The sequence below is a fragment of the Staurois parvus genome, unplaced genomic scaffold (assembly GCF_062004578.1).
Source record: "Staurois parvus isolate SC_StPar_1 unplaced genomic scaffold, SC_StPar_1.0 ptg000172l, whole genome shotgun sequence".
Lineage (NCBI taxonomy): Eukaryota > Metazoa > Chordata > Amphibia > Anura > Ranidae > Staurois > Staurois parvus.
The window spans coordinates 9,303,990-9,328,424 of NW_028317968.1; the positions used below are offsets into that span (position 1 = coordinate 9,303,990).

General features: G+C 41.5%; 1 protein-coding gene across 1 annotated transcript in view; it reads right to left on the minus strand.

The window, feature by feature from the left end:
- Window positions 1-24,435, minus strand: part of BRIP1 (BRCA1 interacting DNA helicase 1) — a 384,399-nt gene that overhangs the window by 325,304 nt on the left and 34,660 nt on the right. Inside the window, exons 4-5 of the mRNA XM_089676644.1 lie at window positions 22,315-22,479; window positions 9,984-10,117 (exon numbers count right to left, since the gene is read on the minus strand). Coding sequence (XP_089532770.1) covers window positions 9,984-10,117; window positions 22,315-22,479 — 299 coding nt within the window. The remainder of the gene's footprint in view (window positions 1-9,983; window positions 10,118-22,314; window positions 22,480-24,435) is intronic.

Below are 24,435 nucleotides of genomic sequence, written 5' to 3' on the forward strand. Positions count from 1 at the left end.
AGGGAAAAATATGTCAGTGGCCTCAACCTGTAAAACCATTCATGTTTTGGGGGTCGTCTCATTGTTGCCCATCTAGTGCACCTGTTGTTCATTTCATAACACCAAAGCAGCTGAAACTGATTAACAACCCCCTCTGCTACTTAATTGACCAGATCAGGGGCTGACTGACCATTTGGAAACTCGGGCACTGTTCGAGGGCCCGGGGGCAGTAGGGGGCCCCATGAGATGCCCCTGGTACCTTTTTCATAGGCTTTTTTGAGTTTGGGCAACGACACAGGGGCTCCATGATCCCCTATTGCCCGGGGGCCCCATGAGTTGTCAGTCCGCCCCTGGACCAGATCAATATCCCAGAAGTTTAATTGACTTGATGTTCTACTCTGATTAAAAAATGTTCCTTTAATTTTTTCAGCAGTGTGTGTGTATATATATACACACACACACACACACACACACACACACACACACACACACACACACACACACACATATATACACACACATACACACTGTACCATAATTTGTGGACTCTATAACTTTCCTACAGACTAAATAAATATACTACACTGATTTTTATTATTTTTACCAAAGAAATATAGCAGTATACATTTTGGCCTAATTATGAAGAAAGATTATTTATTTGCAAGGTTTTATAACAGAAAAAAAAATGTTGGGTTTTTTTGTTTATTTAGCAAAAAATTAAAAACCCAGTGGTCATTAAATACCACCAAATGAAAATTTAATTTGGTTACAATGTTGCATGACTAAGGTTAATTATTCACTGCCCATGAGCACATTCCACCTGTAATGTAACCAGTAGCGGCAGTGTATGGGAAGCACAAGTCAGGCCACATATCACACAGACATTTTTCAAATTATCTTGCTTAAAATTCTGCTAAGTCTTACTCCATGTTAGGAGTGCGAGTCCTGACTAACAATAACCTTTCTGAAACAAACATCGGGGTGGGACGGAGTTTGTGCTGACGTCACCCAGTGTTTTATAATATATGTGCTTACTTAGGAAGATTATCTGTAAGTAGTTTTTTGGCTGATGTTAATAAACTCTTTGATGGTACTACATTATAGGTCTATCTCTTTTATGCCGAGCTATTCAGCAGAACAAGGAGATGGCAGTGTTGCATGCATTTCTGTTTAGGATGATCCGAGTCAAGATCCATGCAGCTTCATATCATGTCAGTCCACCTATAATTTGGGGTCTGATAATCCGGTAAGAAGCTGTATGTGTAGGTGGTGGATTCACTTCTCACATTTCACTGGGTCTCACCTAGGATACTACAGACACTTGTTCTGACAGAAGATTTAATGTCATATTTCTTAATTATCCATCTTGTGGGCTCATTATTGCATTTGAACACTTGAGCAGATTTAGTTAATTGCCACTTTATGTACAGTATTAACCACTTGAGCTCCAGAGGATTTACCCCCCTTAATGACCAGGCCTCTTTTTGCTACTTGGTGCTGCACTAATTCAACTGATAATTGTGCAGTCATGCAATGCTGCACCTAAACGAAATTTACGTCCTTTTTTTCACACAAATAGAGCTTTCTTTCGGTGGTATTTGACCACCTGTGCGCTTTTTATTTTTTACGCTATAAACAAAAAAAGACCAAATATTTTGAAGAAAAACAATATTTTTTACTTTCAGCTATAAAAAATATATAGTAAACTCAAAGTTGGTTATAAATTTAGGCCAAAATGTATTCTGCTACATGTTTTTGGTAAAAAAAATCCCAATAAACGTATATTGATTGCTTTGTGTGAAAGTTATAGCGTCTACAAACTATGGTATAGATACTGCAATTTACGACATTTTTTTGCTATACAGCGCTGCGCTAGTTTAACGGACAATTGCGCGGTCATGCAATATTGTACATAAATGAAATTTATGTCATTTTTTTAACACAAATAGAGCATTCTTTTGGTGGTATTTGATCACCTGTGCACTTTTTATTTTTGGCGCTATAACCAGAAAATTTTTGAAGAAAAAATTTTTTTTTGAAAAAAACAATATTTTCTCATTTTGATCATAAAAAATATCTAAAAAAACTAAAATGTCATCATATATTTAGGCCAAAATGTATTCTGCTACATGTTTTTGGTTAAAAAAAAATCCCAATAAGTGTATATTGATTGCTTTTTGTGAAAGTTATAGCGTATACAAACTATGGTATAGATAATGGAATTTACACAGCTTTTACTTTCTGACTGCCCATCACATTTCTTGAGGTGCTAAAATACCAGAATAGTACAAACACCCTCAAATGACCCCTTTTCGGAAATTAGACACCCTAAGCTATCTGCTGAGAGGCATATTGAGTCCATGGAAGATTTATTTTTTTCCACAAGTTTCTGGAGAATGACAAAAACTTTTTTTTTCTTTTTTTTTTTTACACGAAGTTGTCATTTAAACGATTTCTTTCTCGCACAAGCCATGGGTATATGTGGAATTACACCCCAAAATACATTCTGCTACTTCTACTGAGTATGGGGATACCACATGTGTAAGACTTTTTGGGAGCCTAGCCACATACAGGAGCCTGAAATCCAATGACCACTTTGAAAGCCTGAAGGTGCGTAACTTCCTCATTACACTTCCTCACTACCTATCACAGTTTCGAAGGCCCTGACATGCCAGGATAGCCCCAAACCCCCCCCCCAAATGACCCCTTTCTGGAAAGTAGACACCCCAAGGAATTTAAAAAGAGGCATGGTGAGTATTTTGCAGATCTCATTTTTTCTCACAAGGTTTTGAAATATAAAAAAAGAACAGAAAAAATACGTTTTTGTTTTTTTTCTTCATTTTCCAAAAACTTGTGGCAACAAATGAGATCTGCAAAATACTTACCATGCCTCTTATCAAATTCCTTGGGGTGTCTACTTTCCAAAAAGGGGTAATTTGGGGGGGTTAGGTGCTATCCTGGCATTTCAGGGCCTCTGAAACTGTGATAGGTAGTCTGGAAGTGTAATGAGGAAATAAAGCCCTTTAAAAGCCTGAAGGTGCTTATTGGATTTTGGGGTCCTGTACTTGGCTAGACTGCCAAAACGTCTCTCACATGTGGTACCCCCATACTCAGAAGAAGTAGCAAAATGTATTTTGGGGAGTAATTCCACATATAACCATGGCATGTGTGAGCAGTAAATAATTTAAGTGACAATTTTGTGTAAAAAAAAAAAAAAATTATTTTTGTCATTTTCCAAAAACTTGTGGTAAAAAAATAAATTCTTCTATTGATTCAACATTCCTCTTAGCAAATAGTTTGGGGTGACTACTTTCCAAAAAGGGGTCATTTTGGGGGGTGGGGGCGTTTTATGCCCAGCATTAGAAGTTTATGCCACACTTCATTCACTCTTCTAACCACCTGAAGACCAAGCCTTTTTGTTCACATGAAAACAATCAGTATTTTTTGCTAGGAAATTAATTTAAACCCCCAAATATTATATATTTTTTTAAAGCAGGCACCCTAGTGAATAAAATGGTGGGTACTACAATTTTTTATGGCACATAGTACTCGCGCAGCGATTTTTCAAATGCACTTTTTTTACTTTTAATGCACAAAAACACAATATATTGGCCAATTATTTGTTAAAATATAAAAGATAATGGTATGCCGAGTAAATAGATACCAAACATGACATGCTTTAAAACTGCGCATGCCACGTTCAATGGCAACAAACTGCAAACATTTTTAATATCCATAGGCAGCGCTTTAATAGCCTTTAAAAGCCACCATTTTAGATTTACAGAGGAGGTCTACTGTTAGAATTACTGCCCTTGATCTGACGTTCACGGCAATACCTCACATGCATGGTTCAACCTCTGTTTACATAACGGCACAGAGTCAAGGCTTGTGCACACAGGTGTGCACACATGGGAGGGGCAATTTTTTTTTTTTTTTCTTTTATAGTTATTTTGATTTTTTTTAAATTATTTTTACATTGTACCATTCATTTTTTTTTTTTTAATCACTTTTAATGCTATAACAGGGAATGTAAATAACCCCTATAACTTCAATGGGCATTGTCACATATTCTTTTTTGAGAAATCTGGGGTCTATCAGACTCTAGATATCTCCTCTGCTCTTACATTATCTAATCAAACCAAAATCGGTGTGATCAGATGCTTTCCCAATTTACAAATGGCGCTGTTTATATCCTGCGAAACTGAAGTGATGAAATGCTTGTAGCTTCCGAATTCTTAGACTATAGAGATGATTGGCATCATTCTGGTGTCCAATCAGCTCTATGGTCAGCTGGCAGAAACACCGGCTGCATTCTCAGGTTCCCCCGATGGCACGAAACTGCCCGAGAAGGCCGTGGAAGGCAGCGGGGGAGGGGGGACATAATCTTCCACTGCTTGTAAAAGCAATCTTGCAGCTAATTGGCCACTAGGATTGCTTTTACATGAAAGTCGATCACCGGCTGAAAAAAACGATACCAGGATGATGCCTGCAGCTGTAGGCATCATCCTGGTATAACCATTCAAATCCAGTGATGTACCAGTACGTCGCTGGTCCTTGTTGGGTATATATGCTATGTTCTTTTTTTTTTGTATGCAGCCTGTGGACTGAATGAAAAAATGAGAAGAAATATCTGCCAGAAAAAGTGTGTGGTATGCCCACCATTAGAATATACCGCCCTGCATCCACCCACTTCTAATGGTGGGCACACATTAGGTCACACTTTGCCACAAGTGCCAGTTCCAAGATTGAATAAATGTCTAAATAGTGGCACGCTTGAATAAAAATTGTCCACATATAAGTGGTACCCCGTATGGAGAAATGATGACACCAAGTCCCAAACTGCTCCCCATGTAGTCTGGGCATCCGGGGGGCTCCACGTGACTATCTTTTCCCTCGTAAATCCAAAACTTATAAGTATAGCCTGTTGCCCTCTCACAGGTCTTCTACATCTTGACCCCATATCTGGCACGCTTGCAGGGGAGAAATTGTTTGAATGCAAGGCGGCCAGAAAAAATAATAAGGGACTCATCAACGCAGATGTTTTGCTGGGGAGTATAGGCATCTGCAAACTTTAGGGTAAGGTGATTTGCGAGGGGCTGAATTTTGTGGAGCCGGTCAAATTCAGGGTTACCCCGAGGATGACAGAGTGTATTGTCGCTGAAATGCATAAAACACATTATACTCTCATATCTATGCCTGGCCATGGCAGCAGAGAACACGGCATATGATGAATGTGGTCTGCGGACCAATACAACCGCAATTCATTTCTTTTAGTAATGCCCATGTTGAGGGTTAGGCCCAAAAAAAATTTAAATTTGAAAACCGTAATGAGTTTCCATGCGAATGGTCTGGCAAGGTTTGAATTTGGGTTGGCGGCGATAAATTGTTGTGCATATAGACTGCTTTAATCCACAATCAACGCATACAGATATTCCGTGAAAAACAGCTCCAAAAATCAAGGAGGTTTGTGAAAGACCAGGATGTACTAGACCGCTGGTACTCGCCAGTTCACCAAAAGGTAGAGCGGCACTAGTACTGGCACTCTGCTGCATATGAGAGTCATCAAAATTTACCGACAAGTGCTAACAGAGATCAGGCCTGATTCTGGGAACACTGCGCTTTTGTGTGCAATGAATCAAGTGACAGTGATCTACTGACACTGCACTTGCTGGGGGAGAAGGGGGGGGTAAGCGTTGGGGCTTAACGCAGGTGTTGGCAGGTGCAGGGGCTGATCCTGCTAACGCTGCGTTTTTGCGGACGCTATACTAATGTGAACGCTGGTATAGTGCTGACCTGATCAAAGATATTGACCCATTCAGACACTATACTAGCAATGGAGGTTTATTGTACATGGGCGTGCTCCTGGCAATCAAGGGGTTAAATATGATGACTGGTGTACTGTCGGGCAATATGACGCTATCTGGGAGGGGTGTGAAAACCACGGGAGCGCGAATTACGTATATATATATATGTGATTTTGCGTACCCATGCTGCCCTGTAGCAGTATTTCTGCTGTAGGGTGGTAAGGAAGCGGTTACAGAAGAGATTTGTGTTATGGCGCTGCGTTACTTTAACTGACAATTGCGCGGTCATGCAACACTGCACCCAAATTAAATTTACATCCTTTTTTCCCACAAATTGAGCTTTCTTTCGGTGGTATTTGATCGCCTGTGCGTTTTTAATTTTTTGCGCTATAAAAAAAAAGGCTGACAATTTTGAGACAAAAAAACAATATTTTGGACTTTTTGCTATAAAACATGTCCAGTAAAAAAAATTAAAAAATCAAATTTTGGCACAAATTTCATCCAAAATGCATTCTGCGACATGTCTCTGCTAAAAAAAATCCCAATACGTGTAAATTAATTGGTTTACATGAAAGTTATAGCGTTTACAAATGGCGGGAAAGATACTGGGATTTTTTATTTTATTTATACTAATAATGGTGGCGATCAGCGACATATTGCGGCGATCAGCGACATATGACAGCGACCAGCGACTTATGGCGGGACTGCGGGACTGTGGCGGACATTTTGACACTGGGGGGGAACTGACTTGGGGTCACTGACATCTCCAGTGACACCAATACAGTGATCAGTGAAAAAAAAAACCACTGAAACTGTACAAATGGCAATGGGGAGGAAGGGGTTAACATTTTTAGTGTTCACTGTGTGAGGGGAGTGTTTTACTAGGGGGAGGGGGTGTGTGCTGGAGGGGGGGGAGGGAGGGGGGAGCTGATCGAGGCAGAGAAACCCTCTGCAGCTTGTCACGAGCTGAGCAACTGACAGATAACAAGGCTGTGTGTAAACAATGCAGCCGTGTTATCTGTCAGTAATCACAGCTCATCGCGGCCAAAAAGCCGGTAATCACTGGCCGTGACCCGGCGGCTGGGACCCGCTGATGACACCCGCGGGACAGGTAGGGCGTGCACGCGCCTCGCGTGCGCCCCCTACCTGTTTTGCAGAACCGCGTTTTAAAACGTGGTTTTGCCTGTGAGTGCCGCCCTGCCACCGTATATCTACAGTGGCTGGGCGGCAAGTGGTTAATTGTGAATATTTATTTACACAGCACAACAATGTTTGCTTATTTATATTTGGAACATATTGTGTTTTATGTTGTGAGTGATGCTGTGAAAAGTGGCAAATATTGTTTTGTTAACATTGGGTGAGCACTGAGCACAGTTTAATAGTTTAATTGCTTAAAAATTGTCAAAGTGTGACAGCCGTGACAGCTGAAAATTGGCCTGGGCAGGAAGGGGATGAAAATGTCTAGTATTGAGGTGGTTAAGAAAGCTAATCAAACTGCAAATCAACTTTCGTATCATACTTACCTTATAAAGAAGTAAATCTTTTAGACTAAGATGACCAAAGTAACCTCCCCAGTGTTTTCATATTGTTGCAAGTTATGGTAAGATGCTCCAACAGTAATTTATTCCTTTGCCACCAAAGCATAATATAATTGAGAGGCAAACTGGGCATTTTTTTCATATTTACAGTCTGGTTTTAAATGTGGCATTTTAAAATACAGTAAAACAAAATACTAGGTAAACAAGGGTATTGTACTTCTTAAAGAGACACTATCATTTTCTACCTTTTTCTGTACAATACAGTTGTTTCAGTTATAGTTTTTCCCATATCTACTATGTTATACTCCATGAACGAAACAATATTGAGAGCAGTTCTCTGGACACATACACAATAATGTGCTGCTATAGAAAAAGTGAATTAAAAAAAATGGTAAGTGGAACAGCAGCATGTACTCATCAATTAGGTTTTACCTTTAATTCACTAGTGCCTTTTGTTTCTGCATCAAAAACACATGGATAGTGCGCTATATAGTTTCCAATGGCATAATTCACACCAGTGCAGTCAGTTCCAAAAAAAAAGTAGAACATGCTGCATTTTTTCTGCGCTGAACTGTACTGGAACGCAGTAAAACTCATCAAAAATGCATCAAAATGTCATTATTTAAGGTGAAGAAAAAAAGGGGGGAAAATGCACTGGAACAAAAATCAAAATCAAAAATGTACATGCTGAAACGTATCCGGACTACGTTTCTATGATGTGAACCAGCCCTAAAAGAAACTTCTGATAAGAGACATACAATACATATGCCACCTTTGTTCACCTGTCCTTATTGTATTTTATTTTCATGGCTGTAACACTTTTAGAGTCATTAATCTAAATACATATGCAGAAGAGTTTTGCCTCTGTTTGCCACATACTGGTTCCAGGTCAGTGAAAGCAAAAATTGGTGTAATAGCCAGGCACCTAGCATTGTCACAGGTTTCCTTAAACAACAGAAATGCATGTTCCTTGAAGAAGGGATATAAAATCTGTCAGGCATGCTTTAACCACTTGCCTACCAGGCACTTATACCCCCTTCCTTACCAGGCCAATTTTCAGCTTTCAGCGCTGCCGCACTTTGATTGACAATTGCGCGGTCATGCAACATTGTACCCATATGAAATTTTGATCATTTTTTTCTCACAAATAGAGCTTTCTTTTGGTGGTATTTAATCGCCACTGGGCACTTTACTTTTTGCGCTATAAATTAAAAAAAGTGCAAAAAATTTGAAAAAAAAAAAAAAGTTTATTTGTTTCTTTTATAAAATTCTTCAAACAGGTATTTTTTCTCCTTCACTGATTTGCGTTGATGAGGCGGCACTGATGGGCACTGATAGGCGGCACTGATGGGCACTGATAGGCAGCACTAAAGGGCACTGATAGGCAGTACTAATGAGGTGGCACGGATAGGCGGCACTGATAGACAGCACTAATTAGGGGTCACGGATAGGCGGCACTGATATGCAGCACTGATAGGCGGCACTGATAGGTGACACTGATGATGGGTACTGATAGACGGCACTGACTGGCATCACTTCTGGGCACTGACTGGCGGCACTGACTGGCACAACCCCTGGGCACTGACTGGTGGCACTGACTGGCAGCACTGGTGGGTGGCACTGGTGGGTGCCACTGGTGGACAGCACTGGTGGGTGGGCACAGGTGGGTGGCACTGGTGGGCACAGGTGGGTGGCGCTGGTGGGCACAGGTGGGTGGGCACAGGTGGGTGGCACTGCTGGGCACAGGTAGGTGGCACTGCAGAGTGGCACAGGTGGGGGCACTGCTGGGCACAGGTGGGAGCACTGCTGGGCACAGGTGGGGGCACTGCTGGGAATGGGTGGGCGGGGCTAGTGGGCGCACAGCTGATCGGAACTTGCGGGGGTCACTGCTGGGCACCGATCATCAGGGCACTGATCATCAGTGCCCTGATGATCGGTGCCGATCCCCGCTCTGACAACTGCCGGTTCTCGGCAGTACTTTCCTCACGATCTGACAGCGTGAGGAAAGTGCAGCCGAGAACCGGCACTTGCATTTTCCTGTGATCAGCGTGTCATTGGACACCGCTGATCACGTGGTAAAAGGCCGGTGGGATCGGCCTTTCACCACATCTCGTGATCAGCTGTGTCCGTAGGACACAGCGATCACGGAGATCGCCGGGTGCGCGCCCCCTGGGGCGCGCAGGAGAGCGCGTTCTGGGAGGACGTCATATGACGTCCACTCAGAACTGGCCGGCCGCGGTGAAGCCGTCATTCGGCTATGCGCGGTCGGCAAGTGGTTAAGTAAAATGCCTGATGCAGAATATTGAAAAGAGGGAAGAACTAGGAATAGGCTTTCTGACTTACACTTAAGGAAAACCCATTAAAAAACTGTCATTCCACTGCAACTGTTATTTTTTATTTTGATTGACAATTAGCAGAATAGCTGTTAAGGGAGTAACCGCTAACTCCTAGACCGCAGTATTTCTACATTCATTGTCAGATAACAAGTCATTATTCTACCTGACATCTCTTTGTGTGCGGCAATAATGAAGCCATTTGTAATTGGTAACAGTAACATAATTTGATATAGAGGGTGCGTAATGACCTTAGCAACTCACAGGAGGGATAAGAGAGCTAAATAAATACTTATCTGTAGAGCAATCCAAAACTAGGATTTTATTACCTGCTGTTCAAGAGGTGATTGCCGGATGCGTTTTCTTTCCATTTGAAAATCATTATCATCCTGATCTGAAGCAAAAGAAGCTTGCTTTTTTGCAGACAGCTTTGAAGCTAGAGTTGATTTACTTCTGCTGGTATCTATAGAGGGGTGGGGGAGAATAAAGTGTAGTCAAATAAAATATAAAGATAAATCTACACTAGTCATAAATGACATGAAGGTACAAACATAATTTCTCAAAATCTGGCACGTTAGCAAATCAAACAAAACAAATGTTTTTGAACAATTTAAAGTAGATATTAAAAGAGAAGTATGGCTAAAGCGGACCACAGATGATGTGATTTTCCTTCGTGCAACCACGGATTGCAGGAAAGAACATCACTCAATTCCCCCATCAACACAGTCAGTGTTGATGGGGGAATTCCTCCCACTGAGCTACTGTGTTCTTCTGTGGGGGGGGGGGCTTCCGGAAGAACACAGTGATTATTGCAAGTGGCTATAGCTGCTAGCAATAATCGCATGTAAAATTACGACATGCTGGTTGTACCCAAGTTGATTGATGTAACAACTTGGGTACAATCAGGCTGCCCAGAGATGGTTCGAATTTCGGCCAGTCCCTGCTTTTTGGCCGAACATCTCTTGTGCGTCACAAGAGTGAGCTTACTTGTGCTCTCTTATGACCCAGAATCAGAGGACAGTGGGCTAAAGCTTGGTGTTAGCTGACGTCACAGAGCTGTTCCAGGCTCTGGAAGGATCCTGACAAGAATGTCGAGATCCACACAGATGCCTGACCAGCAGCTAGTTTAGCCTCTCAGCATGCTGCAAAGAGCCTGAGCCAACCACTTCCATGCCCTGCCCATCCTGGCGCTCCACTGAGCACTGGAGGGGTAGAGCAAAGAGTGGTGATTGACAGTCACCAATCTCTACTGAGAGCAGACCAAGAATTGAGCGATCTGCGGTCATGTGATTGCTCAGTTCTCGGGATTAGAGCCAGCAAGGGATAGATGCAGCAGGGAAGTTAGTATGTATGTTTTTTTTAAATTCCCACACTTCTCCTTTAACCATAACCAAACAAGCTTTATTTAATGTAATAAAGCATTATGCATTAAACAACTGTCTATTTATTATTATTTTTACAGTGTTTTTATCCTTGTAGTACCTTGGTGTTATTTATCTCCTACAGCCTCTTGCAACCATTTCCTGCCTATATACACTCGATTGTGTAGTGGTTTCATGGGTATACGGATGTTACACCATATCTGCATAATGCATATTGAATCAGGCATATGTTGTCTCTATCAAGAGCCCATATGACAGAATGGCAAAGCTAAAGTACAACTGGGAAATAGGGACTGGGATTTTGCACTGAAGTATATATTTAATAGGAATAGGGATTTTGTATTGAAGTATACCTTTTTTCAGTATTTTGAGCTGGATATCCTGCCAATGATATACTTCATATCCTAGGACGACAAAGCTAACTCACTGCACTGTTTCTATTGTTCAGCTGCTTTGTCACTCTGGAACTTGAAATTTGTTAAGACTACAGAACACTTCTCCCTCTCCTTATGTCAATAACATAATGGGATGTGTTTTTGTAGTTCAAAAAGGTTACCTTGGCAGGTCTGATAACACTACTTCAGGAGTAAGACCACAGAATCCACAGGAAGTTACAAGGCTCACTGGATTCAACAGATATTTTTGTTTGCACTCAAGAAATACCACAAAACTTTTAGGGGTAATTATAGTAGACCACAAGGGAAAAATAAGATAAATTTGTTGTTAGGGTTAACATACATAAGGAATCTTTTCAGATATCTAAATTAAAAATCTGCTCTGAAAAGAAAAAAACTAACTTCCTTTTCATTAAAAAATGCTGATAACTTATACTAACACAGATATAATCCATAATTTTCCAAAAAGGAAAGCTGGACAATAAACTTTTCACAAGGTGGAATATTTTTTTTAATTTCCTTGTTTTTTTTTCACTGCAGGTGAATAAAACAACAAATATTCTACCAGGGGCGGACTGACAACTCATGGGGCCCCCGGGCAATAGGGGATCATGGGGCCCCTGTGTCCTTGCCCAAACTCAAAAAAGCCTATGAAAAAGGTACCAGGGGGCATCTCATGGGGCCCCCTACTGACCCCGGGCCTTGGGCATTGCCTGAGTTTCCAAATGGTCAGTCCGCCCCTATATTCTACTGACTTTCATAAAAAAGGATGTCCTACATGCCACAAATGAATATGATTCAAAACTACCGTATTTTCCGGCGTATAAGACGACTTTTCAACCCCTGAAAATCTTCTGAAAAGTCGGGGGTCGTCTTATACGCCGGTGCGAGCCGGGCGGCACTTTTTCGAGGGGCAGCGCGGCGCCGCCCCCCCTCCTCCTCCAACGGACACCAAGTACAGGGGTGGGCAGAGGGGCTGCTGTACCTTACCTGGCTCCGGTCCCACGATGATCCGGTCCAGGAAGCGCGGCTGCTCCTTCTTTCAGTTCGGCTGCTCGATGGTCACGCGGCTGCTCGGCTCCGCCTCCTCACCGGTGATTGGGCACCAGCACTGGAAAGGCACACAGGCGACCAATCACCGGCGAGGAGGCGGAGCCGAGCGGCCCCGCGAAAATCGATAGGCCGCACTGGAAGAAGGTGCAGCTGCTCCTCTCCCCCACTGACACTAACGATGGGGCACTATTCCTCCTCCACACTGACACCAACGATGAGGCACTGTTCCTCTCCCACTGACACCAACGATGAGGCACTGTTCCTCTCCCATTGACACCAACAATGAGGCACTGTTCCTCTCCCACTGACACCAACGATGAGGCACTGTTCCTTCCCCACTGACACCAATGATGGGGCACTCTTCCTCCTCCCCACTGACACCAACGATGGGGCACTATTCTCCCCACTGATACCAACGATGGGGCACTATTCTCCCCACTGATACCAACGATGGGGCGCAATTCCTCCCACTGACACCAATGATGGGGCGCAATTCCTCCCACTGACACCAATGATGGGGCGCAATTCCTCCCACTGATACCAATGATGGGGCGCTATTCCTCCCACTGACACCAATGATGGGGCGCAATTCCTGCCACTGATACCAATGATGGGGCGCTATTCCTCCCACTGACACCAATGATGGGGCGCTATTCCTCCCACTGACACCAATGATGGGGCGCAATTCCTCCCACTGACACCAATGATGGGGCGCAATTCCTGCCACTGATACCAATGATGGGGCGCTATTCCTCCCACTGACACCAATGATGGGGCGCAATTCCTGCCACTGATACCAATGATGGGGCGCTATTCCTCCCACTGACACCAATGATGGGGCGCTATTCCTCCCACTGACACCAATGATGGGGCGCTATTCCTCCCACTGACACCAATGATGGGCCGCTATTCCTCCCACTGACACCAATGATGGAGCACTATTCCTCCCACTGACACCAATGATGGAGCACTATTCCTCCCACTGACACCAATGATGGGGCACTATTCCTCCCACTGACACCAATGATGGGGCACTATTCCCCCCACTGATACCAATGATGGGACACTATTCTTCCCACTGACACCAATGATGGGACACTATTCTTCCCACTGACACCAATGATGGGACACTATTCTTCCCACTGACACCAATGATGGGACACTATTCCTCCCACTGACACCAATGATGGGGCACTATTCCTCCCACTGACACCAATGATGGGACACTATTCCTCCCACTGACACCAATGATGGGACACTATTCTTCCCACTGACACCAATGATGGGACACTATTCCTCCCACTGACACCAATGATGGGGCACGATTCTTCCCACGGACACCAATGGTGCGGCACTATTCCTCCCACTGACTAATGATGGGGCACTATTCCTCCCACTGACTAATGATGGGGCACTATTCCTCACACACTGACACTAATGATGGGGCACCATCATTGGTGTCAGTGGGAGGAATAGTGTCCCATCATTGGTATCAGTGGGAGGAATAGTGCCCCATCATTGGTGTCAGTGGATAAAATAGTGCCTCATCATTGGTGTCAGTGGGAGGAATAGCACCCGTTTATTGGAATACCATACTGAAATAGCATACCATATTGAAATCAAATCTGATGTTTTTTCATTTTTATTTGGTGTGCGTTGGAAGAGGGGTAGTCTTATACGGCGAGTATAGCTCAAACCCTATATTTTAACAGGAAAAGTAGGGGGTCGTCTTATACGCCCAGTCGTCTTATACGCCGGAAAATACGGTATATACTCTATAGTGCGAAAACAAGGCCTCAGCCCAAGTATAAAGGCCAATTCCACTCAAGACATTTAATTTCTACATAGTTCCAAGCCAGCTAAATTCTTAGATCTCTCAGTATTGGGAAAAGTAGGTCCTACCCAATGGCTCACTCTCCCTGCATCAAAATAGATTCTACCTGATAGCAACTGCATAAGTGAATTACACTCACTGGCTAGTTTATTAAGTACACCTAAATATACACAAAAACTTGCGCTCCGAATTTAAACAACAAAGACTAAAAGAAAAGCGGCTTGCACATTTGAAGACAATAATGATGAAATATAAATAAATTCAGCGCTAACAACACAGAGATATTATAACACAATAAATGTGATAAAAGTCCATATAGATTCCCAAATAGATAGAAGTTGGTGCATGAGAGGAAAGAACCAATCCAAAAATCGTCACCATTCACCCAAATAGATTAGCCTCTTGCTGGAAAATTTGACCGCCCGAAAGGTTCGGTCAACATGAGCAGTATGATATATCCTCTAGTGCAACAGTGGATCATCAATAGAAATCCCCTCCAGAGCAATAAAATTGCTTCTCCAACTTCAATGAACTTTCAAATAGCAGAATCTCCCATCAAATTGTAGAACACCACATGGAGAAAAAAGACAACTCATAGTTTAGTATTAAAATTAAAACCAATGGATTTATTTAGGTTCCATGTACATGAATAAATATAAAAGCCAGCATAGTAAAAAAGAGTGTTTCGAACCAACAAGATGGTCGATGTCCCTCCAGAGCGCAATGACGTCACATGGCGTGGCTCCATCCTACGTGTTTCGTCTTCAAAAGGGGCGTGGCCAGCGCAATGCATCGCTGAATATAGAGCTCGGAGGGACACTCCCCCTAATCAAGATGTGTTTCGGTAACCGGAAGACATACTTCAGACGGGAAGTGAAAACAAGCGGACCTCAAAGGAACCCAACCACTCACTGGAATACGCTCCAAAAGGCAGGAAGCAAGCTTCGATCAAAGATATCATTAACTTAGAAGATCCACACTCCAATGATAGGAACCCACCTCCCATTAAGAGTAATATAATCTCGATGGGTCCCTGTCCAAATAATATATATACAAAATTAGCTACTCTAAATCGTTAAAAAAATTTAAATTTTAATATAACGCTGATTTAATATATGTTAATTCATACAGCAACTTTAGATAAAACAATAAATTGTCAATAATAAAGGGACAGAGCCATAATAAAATAATATAACAAAGAACTAAAATTCCAATACAGTGTACTTCAACTATTGTTAATAAAAGCATTTTCATCCCACTCTATGTTGATGCCAAAAGGGACATAGGTCTTAAGAGAATAAATCCACGAGGTCTCCAATTTGGAGATTTCTCATCTAACATGATTACCTCTCCAATTCGGTATAAACCTATCAATAACTAAATATAAGGTGCCATCCGGGATTTTATTGTGGTGTGTTGAATATTGCTTTGAAAGACTTAGATTGGGAAATCCCCTACAAATGTTCCTAATGTGTTCATCCAACCGGGTGCGCAACATGAGTATTGTGCGGCCCACATATTGTAACCCACATGGACACCGAATTAGATAGACCACTTCTTTGGTGCAACATGTAATGAAGTCTCCAATATTATAAGTTTTAGAAGTACAACCCGATTGAAAGGTAGTAAACTTCCTAGGCTTCTGAGCACTAATGTTACAGGCTCTACATTTCCTACATGGATAATACCCCTTCATATTCTGAAAAAAATAAAGATTTTTTAGGTGGATCCAAAACATTAGGGGCTACTCTCAATCTTCATGATGGACTACCTCTAAACACAATGGCAGGAATTTCTGGTAAAAGTGGACCCAACACTTTATCATTTTTTAGCACCCCCCCAGTGCTTGCAGAGAATATTTTTCACTGCATAGTGTTGAGTAGAATATGCTGTAAAAAACGCATGATTGAAAGAGGAATTAACCTCAACTGGCTGTTTTGGCCTTAACATGTTCTCCCGTAGTGTGGCATCAAGTTGAAGGAAAGCCTCCTCCAAGGCCTCAGATTTATAACCCCTATCCAAAAACCGTGGGTTTTTTTTGCAAAAAGTCATCACAAATAGGTACAATTCCTTTTCAATCTGTAAAACTGACTCTTAGGAACCGACTTAAGCCATGCATCATGATGACAGCTCTTAACATCAATTTAACCACTGCGGTCCATTTCCTTAAAAAACGTCAAAGTCACTATCTCCCCATTTTGAATTCTAATAGTAAGATCTAAGAAACGGATCTCGATGTTACTGGCCTCATGCTGAAGGCTAATACCCCTATTGTTGGAATTTAAGTGGCCAACGAATCAAGGGAATCAGAGTCGCCAGGAGGAGGACGCCATATATATACCTCTTCCAAAGCACCAACTCGGGCCTCCGTTCTTTATAAATGACATCCTCCTCCCACTTAGCTATAAACAGTTTGGCCATACTGGGCGCAAACTACACGCCCATGGCAACCCCACTTTTTTGTATGAGCCTTTAAATCAGAAGTATGAGCCAGAAGTACGAGCCTTTAAACCAGAAATAATTATGGCCCATGGCAAAATCTAATAAGGAGAGAATAAACTCTCGCTGTCATCCTCTCAACGTAACATCCCTCCGAAATAAACAATCTACAGCCTCCTTCCCATGAAATAATGGTATAAAGGGAGGCTACATTGGCCATAACCAAAATATAACTCTCTTTCCATTCAATTGAATTCAATATGTTAATCACTTGGGTAGTGTCCTTCAAGAAAGAAGGGGTGGTAAACACCACAGGCTGTATGAAGGAGTCAATATATTGGCCAACCCTCAAGGTGACAGAATCGATGCCACTAATGATCAGTCTACCCAGAGGGTTGGACAAACGTTTGTGTATCTTAGGCAGATAATAAATCACAGGCACATGAGGTGCCACTGGAATAAAAACAATCTCTCTTTTTTCGTAATAATCTTTTGCACAAAACCTGCTTCCACTACACCTTGTAATTCCATCTTACATTTGGCAGTAGGATTCCCATTCAACAGGGAATAGGTGTCTCTATCTGAGAGCAGTTTATCAAGTGCTTTGTAATATGCTTCTCAGTCTAAAATGACAATCCCCCCTCCCTTGCCAGCCGAACGAACTACAATAGCATTACGCAACTTTAAAGAGTCCATGTCCTGCATGAACCTAAAGTCCAAATAGGGCTTTTTGAGTTTAAGATTCTCCAAATCCTTAAAAACCAAATCTTTAAAGACTGAAACCGAGGCAGCAACATTACCCAGGAGATTAAAGAGCGAGGAATTGGAAAGAGATGAATTCTTAAACATATTAGTATCACATCCACTCATCTCGATGGGTTAGTGATGAAATACCTTTTAATGTACAGTTTCCTAATATATTTATATATGTCCATAAACATCTTAAATTTGTTCAATGGACGAGGGGGTGCAAATTTCAAACCATGATTAAGTACATATTTTTCTTCATCTGATAGGTTACCCTTACTAGGATTAAATAGTCCAGAATCAACTATACCCGCCTTCTTTTTTGATCGGACACGCCTCCTCCCTCTAGTGACTCTTTTTGTTTGATTACCCTTTTTACACCTGATCCTCCCCTGCGAAAAAAAATGGAAGATCTAAAATCGCCTCTATTATGATGGGGAGCATATGATTCCTAATTTATCCCTTGTGATGAATGATCGTTATTCCTGGTTGTGTGCCATTGGTCACCCTGCTGATTACCATTCTGAAAAGAGTGCTGGGTAATATACCTATCAGCCCCCTCATAATAATCGTCATTCTGTTTTCCCAAAACCTCAAACCTATTGAATGTTAATACCAGGCCTCTAGGGGATCCAGCATAACCATGTCTCCCCCTACTTCTTCCTCTCACCTGTACAAAATTCCTCCCCAAAGAAATAGAGGGATTATGGTAAACCCTGACATCCTCCTCCTGTGGGAAGGCGACTGTGATTCCCTTGACCAACTCTTTGCCACTTAAATTCCAACAATAAGGGTATTAGCCTTCAACATGAGGCCAGTAACACCGAGATCCGTTTCTTAGATCTTACTATTAGAATTCAAAATGGGGAGATCGTGACTTTGATGTTTTTAAAGGAAATGGACCACAGTGGTTATATTGATGTTAAGAGCTGTCATCATGATGCATGGCTTAAGTCGGTTCCTAAGAGTCAGTTTTACAAATTGAAAAGGAATTGTACCTATCGTGATGACTTTTTGCAGGAGGTTAATTTTTAAAAAACACAGATTTAGATAGGGGTTATAAATCTGAGGCCTTGGAGGAGGTTTTCCTTTAAGTTGATGCCACACCACGGGAGGACATGTTAAGGCCGAAACAGCCAGTTGAGGTTAATTCCTCTTTCAATCATGTGTTTTTTTACAACATGTTCTACTCAACACTATGCGGTGAAAAATATTCTCCGCAAGCACTGGAGGGGTGCTAAAAAATGATAATGTGTTGGGTCCACTTTTACCAGAAATTCCTGCCATTGTCTTTAGAGGTGTTCCACCATTAAGATTGAGTGTAGCCCGTAATGTTTTGGATCCCCCTAAAAAAATCTTTATTTTTTCAGAATATGAAGGGGTATTACCCATGTAGGAAATGTAGAGCCTGTAACATTAGTGCTTAGAAACCTAGGAAGTTTACTACCTTTGAAACGGTTTGTACTTCTAGAACTTATAATATTGGACAATTCATTACATGTTCCACCAAAAATGTGGTCTATTTAATTCGGTGTCCATATGTGGGCCGCACAGTATGCATGTTGCGCACCAGGTTGGATGAACACATTTGGAACATTTGTAGGGGATTACCTAATCATAGTCTTTCAAAGCATTATGCAACACCACAATAAAATCCCGGATGACACCTTATTTTTAGTTGTTGATAGGTTTATACTGAATTGGAGAGGTAATCATGTTAGACGAGAAATATCCAAATTGGAGACCTCGTGGATTTATTCCCTAAAGACCTACTGTATGTCCCTTTTGGCCTCAACATAGAGTGGGATGTAAATGCTTTTATTAACAATAGTTAAAGAACATTGTATTGGATTCTTAGTTCTTTGTTATATTATTTTATTATTGACTTTTAATTCTTGTATTGTAATTTATTTTAGTACCACAAGATGGCTCTGTCCCTTTATTATTGATAATTTGTTTTATCTAAAGTTGCTGTATGAATTAAAATATATAAAATCAGCTTTACATTATAATTTTTATTTGTTGAACGATTTAGAGTAGTTATTTTTGTTCGCATATATATTATTTGGATCGGGACCCGTCGAGATTATATTACTCTTAATGGGACGTCTTTTGAAGATGAAACACGTAGGGTAGAGACGCCGTGTGACATCATTGTGCTCTGGAGAACAGCGTTCTCCTTGTTGGTTTGAAACACTCATTTTTTACCATGCTGGCTTTTATATTTATTCATGTACGTGGAACCTAAATAAATCTATTGGTTTTAATTTTAATACTACACTAAGGAGTTGCCTTTTTTTCTCCATGTGTTCTTCTACCATTTGATAGGAGATTCTGCTAGTTCAAGTTGGAGAAGCAATTGCTCTGGAGGGGATTTCTATTGATGATCCACTGTTGCACTAGAGGATATACCATACTGCTCATGTTGACCGACCCTTTGAGCACCTATTTGGGTGGATGGTGACGGTTTTTGGATTGGATCTTTCCTCTCATGCACCAACTTCTATCTATTTAGGAATCTATATGGACTTTATCACATTTATTGTGTTATTAAGTACACCTGTTCAATTGCTTGGTGAAACAAATTGCTAATCAGCCAATTACATGGTAGCAACTCAAGACATTTATGCATGTAGACGTTGTGAAGACGACTTGCTGAAGTTCAAACTGAACATCAGAATGAGGAAGGGGATATAAGTGACTTTGAACATGGCATGGTTGTTGATGTCAGCCAGGCTGGTCTGAGTATTTAAAAACTGATGATCTAATGGGATGTTCACACACAACCATCTCTAGGGTTTATAGAGAATGTGTGGACGAAAATGCCTTGCTGATGTCAGAGGAGAATAGGCAGACTGGTTGCTGCGACATTTAGATAGTAGGGTCAGAATTTTGGAATAAACAACATGAAAGCAAGGATCCATCCTTGTATCAACGGTTCAGGCTGGTGGTGGTAGTGTAATGGTCTGGGGGATATTTTCTTAGCACTAGCAAGGTTTACCTAATAAAGTAGCCACCTCTGGCTCTCTCCTTCCGCTCCCCACTCACCACAGTCACTTTTAAATACAGAAGCCTTCTGTGTTTACAAAGACAACTTTCTATTTGGCAGCTCTCGCAAATATATATGTAATATATATATATGTAAAGCGCTGCACTATATAAATGCCTGTAATAAGTAAAATTAATAACAAATAATAAATAAGCTTTATGGGGGGCTTGGGAAATATGAGGGCAGAGGAGGGAGGGAGATATGTGCAGAGATGGGGGATGCGGGAGAGTGGTGCAGAGGTCAGCACTGAGGAGGGGTGGAACTGAGATATGAATAGCCTGGACAGCTGAACGATGCACACTGTGCATAGCAAACCTCTAAACCCTACATTCTGTATGAAGCTCACTCCTCAACTTGGCACTCTATACAGCGCAGCCCTTAACTCTGCACTCTATACTTAGCTCATCTCTGAATGCTACACTCTCTGCATAGGACACCCCTGACTCTGCACTTAGTATATAGCACACTCCCGAACCCTGCACTTAGTACATAGCACATCCCTGAACTCCTGGTATTTACTGCTGCTTAAAGATCCTCCTCCTGCTTGTACATTTTGGCCACACCCAAATGTGGTTTCGGGAGGGAGAGGTTGAATTCCTGCACCTAAAAAAGCCCTGGATACATTTATATACTCTTACAGATACAACCCTTCGAAGGCAACCATAATACTGATGCGTTCCACAATGAAAGTGAGTTTACTTTACAGCCAAGGAGGCTTCCATCTTAATCTGCAGTTACCATGATGAACATGTGGCCAGTTATGATACCAGTCATTTGATGTCTTGACAGTTAGGTTGAGAGCAAATGCAACCGTGATTGTTATCCATCATGTTATGCCTTAAATGCAACAGTTTTGCGAAACAGTTAATTTGTTGGGTTTAGTCCCACTAAAAGAGATAAACCCATCAATTTAACCCTTTCCAAAAACACTGTGACCCACGATAAAAACGCTCTAATTACCTGGATGCCGCTGACTAGTGAGGGTGCAGGCTGAGGAAAGGTCCGTCCAGACCCAAAGCATACTGCAGAAATAGGAAGAGATAGCCCGGCCACCGCACACCTCACCCAGTCCAAGTGGTTAGCAGCTAAAAGCAGCCTTAGCTCAATTCATCCAGACCTGGACTCCAATATGTTTCGCCCTGCCTCTGGGGCTTAATCATGATAAAGCCCCGGGGGTGGGGCAGGGTGAAACATGTTGGAGTTGTGATCTGGATGAATCAAACTGAGGCTGCTTTTGCCTTCAATCCACTCGGAGCAGGTGAGGTGTGCAGTGGCTGGGCTATCTCTTCCTCTTTACAAAAACAGTTACATTCAAGGCATGTAGTCTAATGTGCTTATGTTAGCTCTCAACTGAACCGTCAAGCTATCAAATGGCTGGTGTCTTAGCTGATCACATGTGCAACATCATGGCAATTGCAGATCAAACACAGGCTAAGATGGCGACTTCCATGTCTGTAAAGGATAGGAGGGTTTAGTTCTGCTTTAAGAAAAAAACAGAAACAAAAGTGCAAACTAATAACTGAACCCAAAAAAAAACTTTTAGTGCTCACCTATACTGTTAGGACTTAGATTAAACTAAACTAAGGGGGTTTCAATATTGCTGGTTTTCTATAAATCAGGAATTAAAGGGGAAGCACATGTTTTTAGCACCTCAAAATAATTTCCCCAAAACCATAAGCAGTGATGTACTTCCATATATGTGGATAATAAAATTAAAAGGCAATGTGAATGAGCTGTGTACAATTTGAGATCTGTTTTTACCTATATTGGATGAAAATTCAACAGAAGAGGGTCCAGCATTACTGATGGAAGTAGATGTGGATGCCACATTGCTGTTTGAAATTTTTGAATGACATGTGCAGCCACATGAAAAAGATTCTTCTTTTTTCCAGTCTTTCTTGTTCATATCTTCATCTACAGGCTTTCCTATAAACAATAGTAAAAAAATGGCATAGAAATATGAATAAAGTGCTAAAAAAATGATCTTTGGCAACAAAAACGTACAATGTAATTGTAGGCTTATAGAACTGAACAAAATTACCAATATTTGGTGTTTTATGCCTGCTTATTGCAGTGAAGCATTTGCAGTCCAAATGGATCTTTAGAGCATCATGACCCCCACAGGATGTTTTTTAAAAACTATTTCTTTAGACTGAATTATATTTCTGGGCACTCCAGCCAAATAAAAAATGAACAGAAAGTATGGAACTTAAAAGCATTCTGCCATGAATTGGACATTGATATACTGCTCATGCTAAGCTGTAGCTCTTGTATCCCCTGTTCGTCTTTTGCAGTGGGCACCACCAGGTCTAAAATAAGAACTCCCCACTGCAATCCATTTTTGTCTCCAACTAGAGATGAGGAAATCAATCCACTAATTGGGTACATCTTACAGACTGAACAACTTTGGTGTTTTTTTTGCAAAAATTTTATTTTTTTTATTTTTTTTTCTGCAATATGTGCATAGAAGGATGCAGATAACCCTATCTACAAAGCCTGGCTTCTTGAGCAGCATACATTTCTGTAAATCAAATCTATACATTCAGAAAAATTAATTTTGTCAGATTACATATTTATTTACTTATCTTTATTTTCATCTGATTTTGGTTTAAAATGAAGAACAGAAGCAAACTTCTAAATAATGGTCAGGGTCACAGTAATACCAAAGGCCTATTCCATCTCTGATATTTGTAAAGTTGACATGATATAGCAAGCTCACTAAATACTGTAGCTGCAAAGCCTTAAAAAGCAAATCAAAATATAAAACCTTTGAAATCCCATGAGAGTGTTATTCATGTTTTGACTAGATAACCTGTTAATTTACCCCTTCCCTTCCTCCCAAATGATTCAGATCTGGTTCTGAATAATGTATTATTCAGGGTAAAGGCTAAAGAAGTGTTGATTCACCTAATAACAAAGAAAACAAAACTGCATATGATAAGAGGAATTTGTATGATCACATAGCAGTGACAATTATAGTAGGAAGCCTCAATACATCCACAGAAAGGTGACATTCCTTTCTTTATAAAGTGACAAAATATAAAGGTAGAGTGATCTCAGATGTTTACTGCTCTCAAGTTTTAGTATGTGTTATATCTGGTCAACTCACACATCATGCTATGAAACATTTGAGCCTTCCTGTTTTGTGTATACCTGTGCTTGCTATTCCCAGAGCAGCCCTAAAACCTCACACATGTCACCTCCTGGGAACCCACAAAAAAAAAAAAAACACATACACACGCACAAAAACCCCCAAAAAGCCCAACAGTTAAAAGTAGTAGCATCGATGTTCTCCTCAACACAGGAAACCACATTCTCAGATCAGGAAAGAAACACCAACTGCAATCTGCACTACCTAATTTGATAAGTTAAAGTTTGATCAATAAAAGAGAAGTATGGACTTTTTTTCCCCCCCAATATACTTACCTAAGTAGATGAATGCAGCACTGGTCCGATGGTCTGTTACATGACCGCTGATCGCCGAGTTCTCACAGCCACTCTGAGCAGAGAGCGATGACTGTCAGTCACTGCTGTCTGCTCTGCCCCTCTGCACTGAGTGCAGCGCTGGGCTGTGAAGGGGGAGGGAGCGGTTGACTCCTTAGCGGCTCGCTGGGAGGCCAAGCCAGGTGCCACTCCAGACTCTGGGGTGGATCCCGACTTTGAAGTCAGGATCTTTCCCAAGCCTGGACCTGCTGAGTTTCAATCAGCCGACAACATGCCTTAGCCCGTTTTTAGCTGAAAACGGGTTACAGGAGTGCAGAACAAACTGCATGCCTGTGATCCACAGAAGTACAGCCAAATGAGCTTTGGCTGTTCTTTTCCTTTAAAGAAGAACTCTGCTGAGCACTATATGCATCTAAACCAGCACTCCCCAAACTGTGG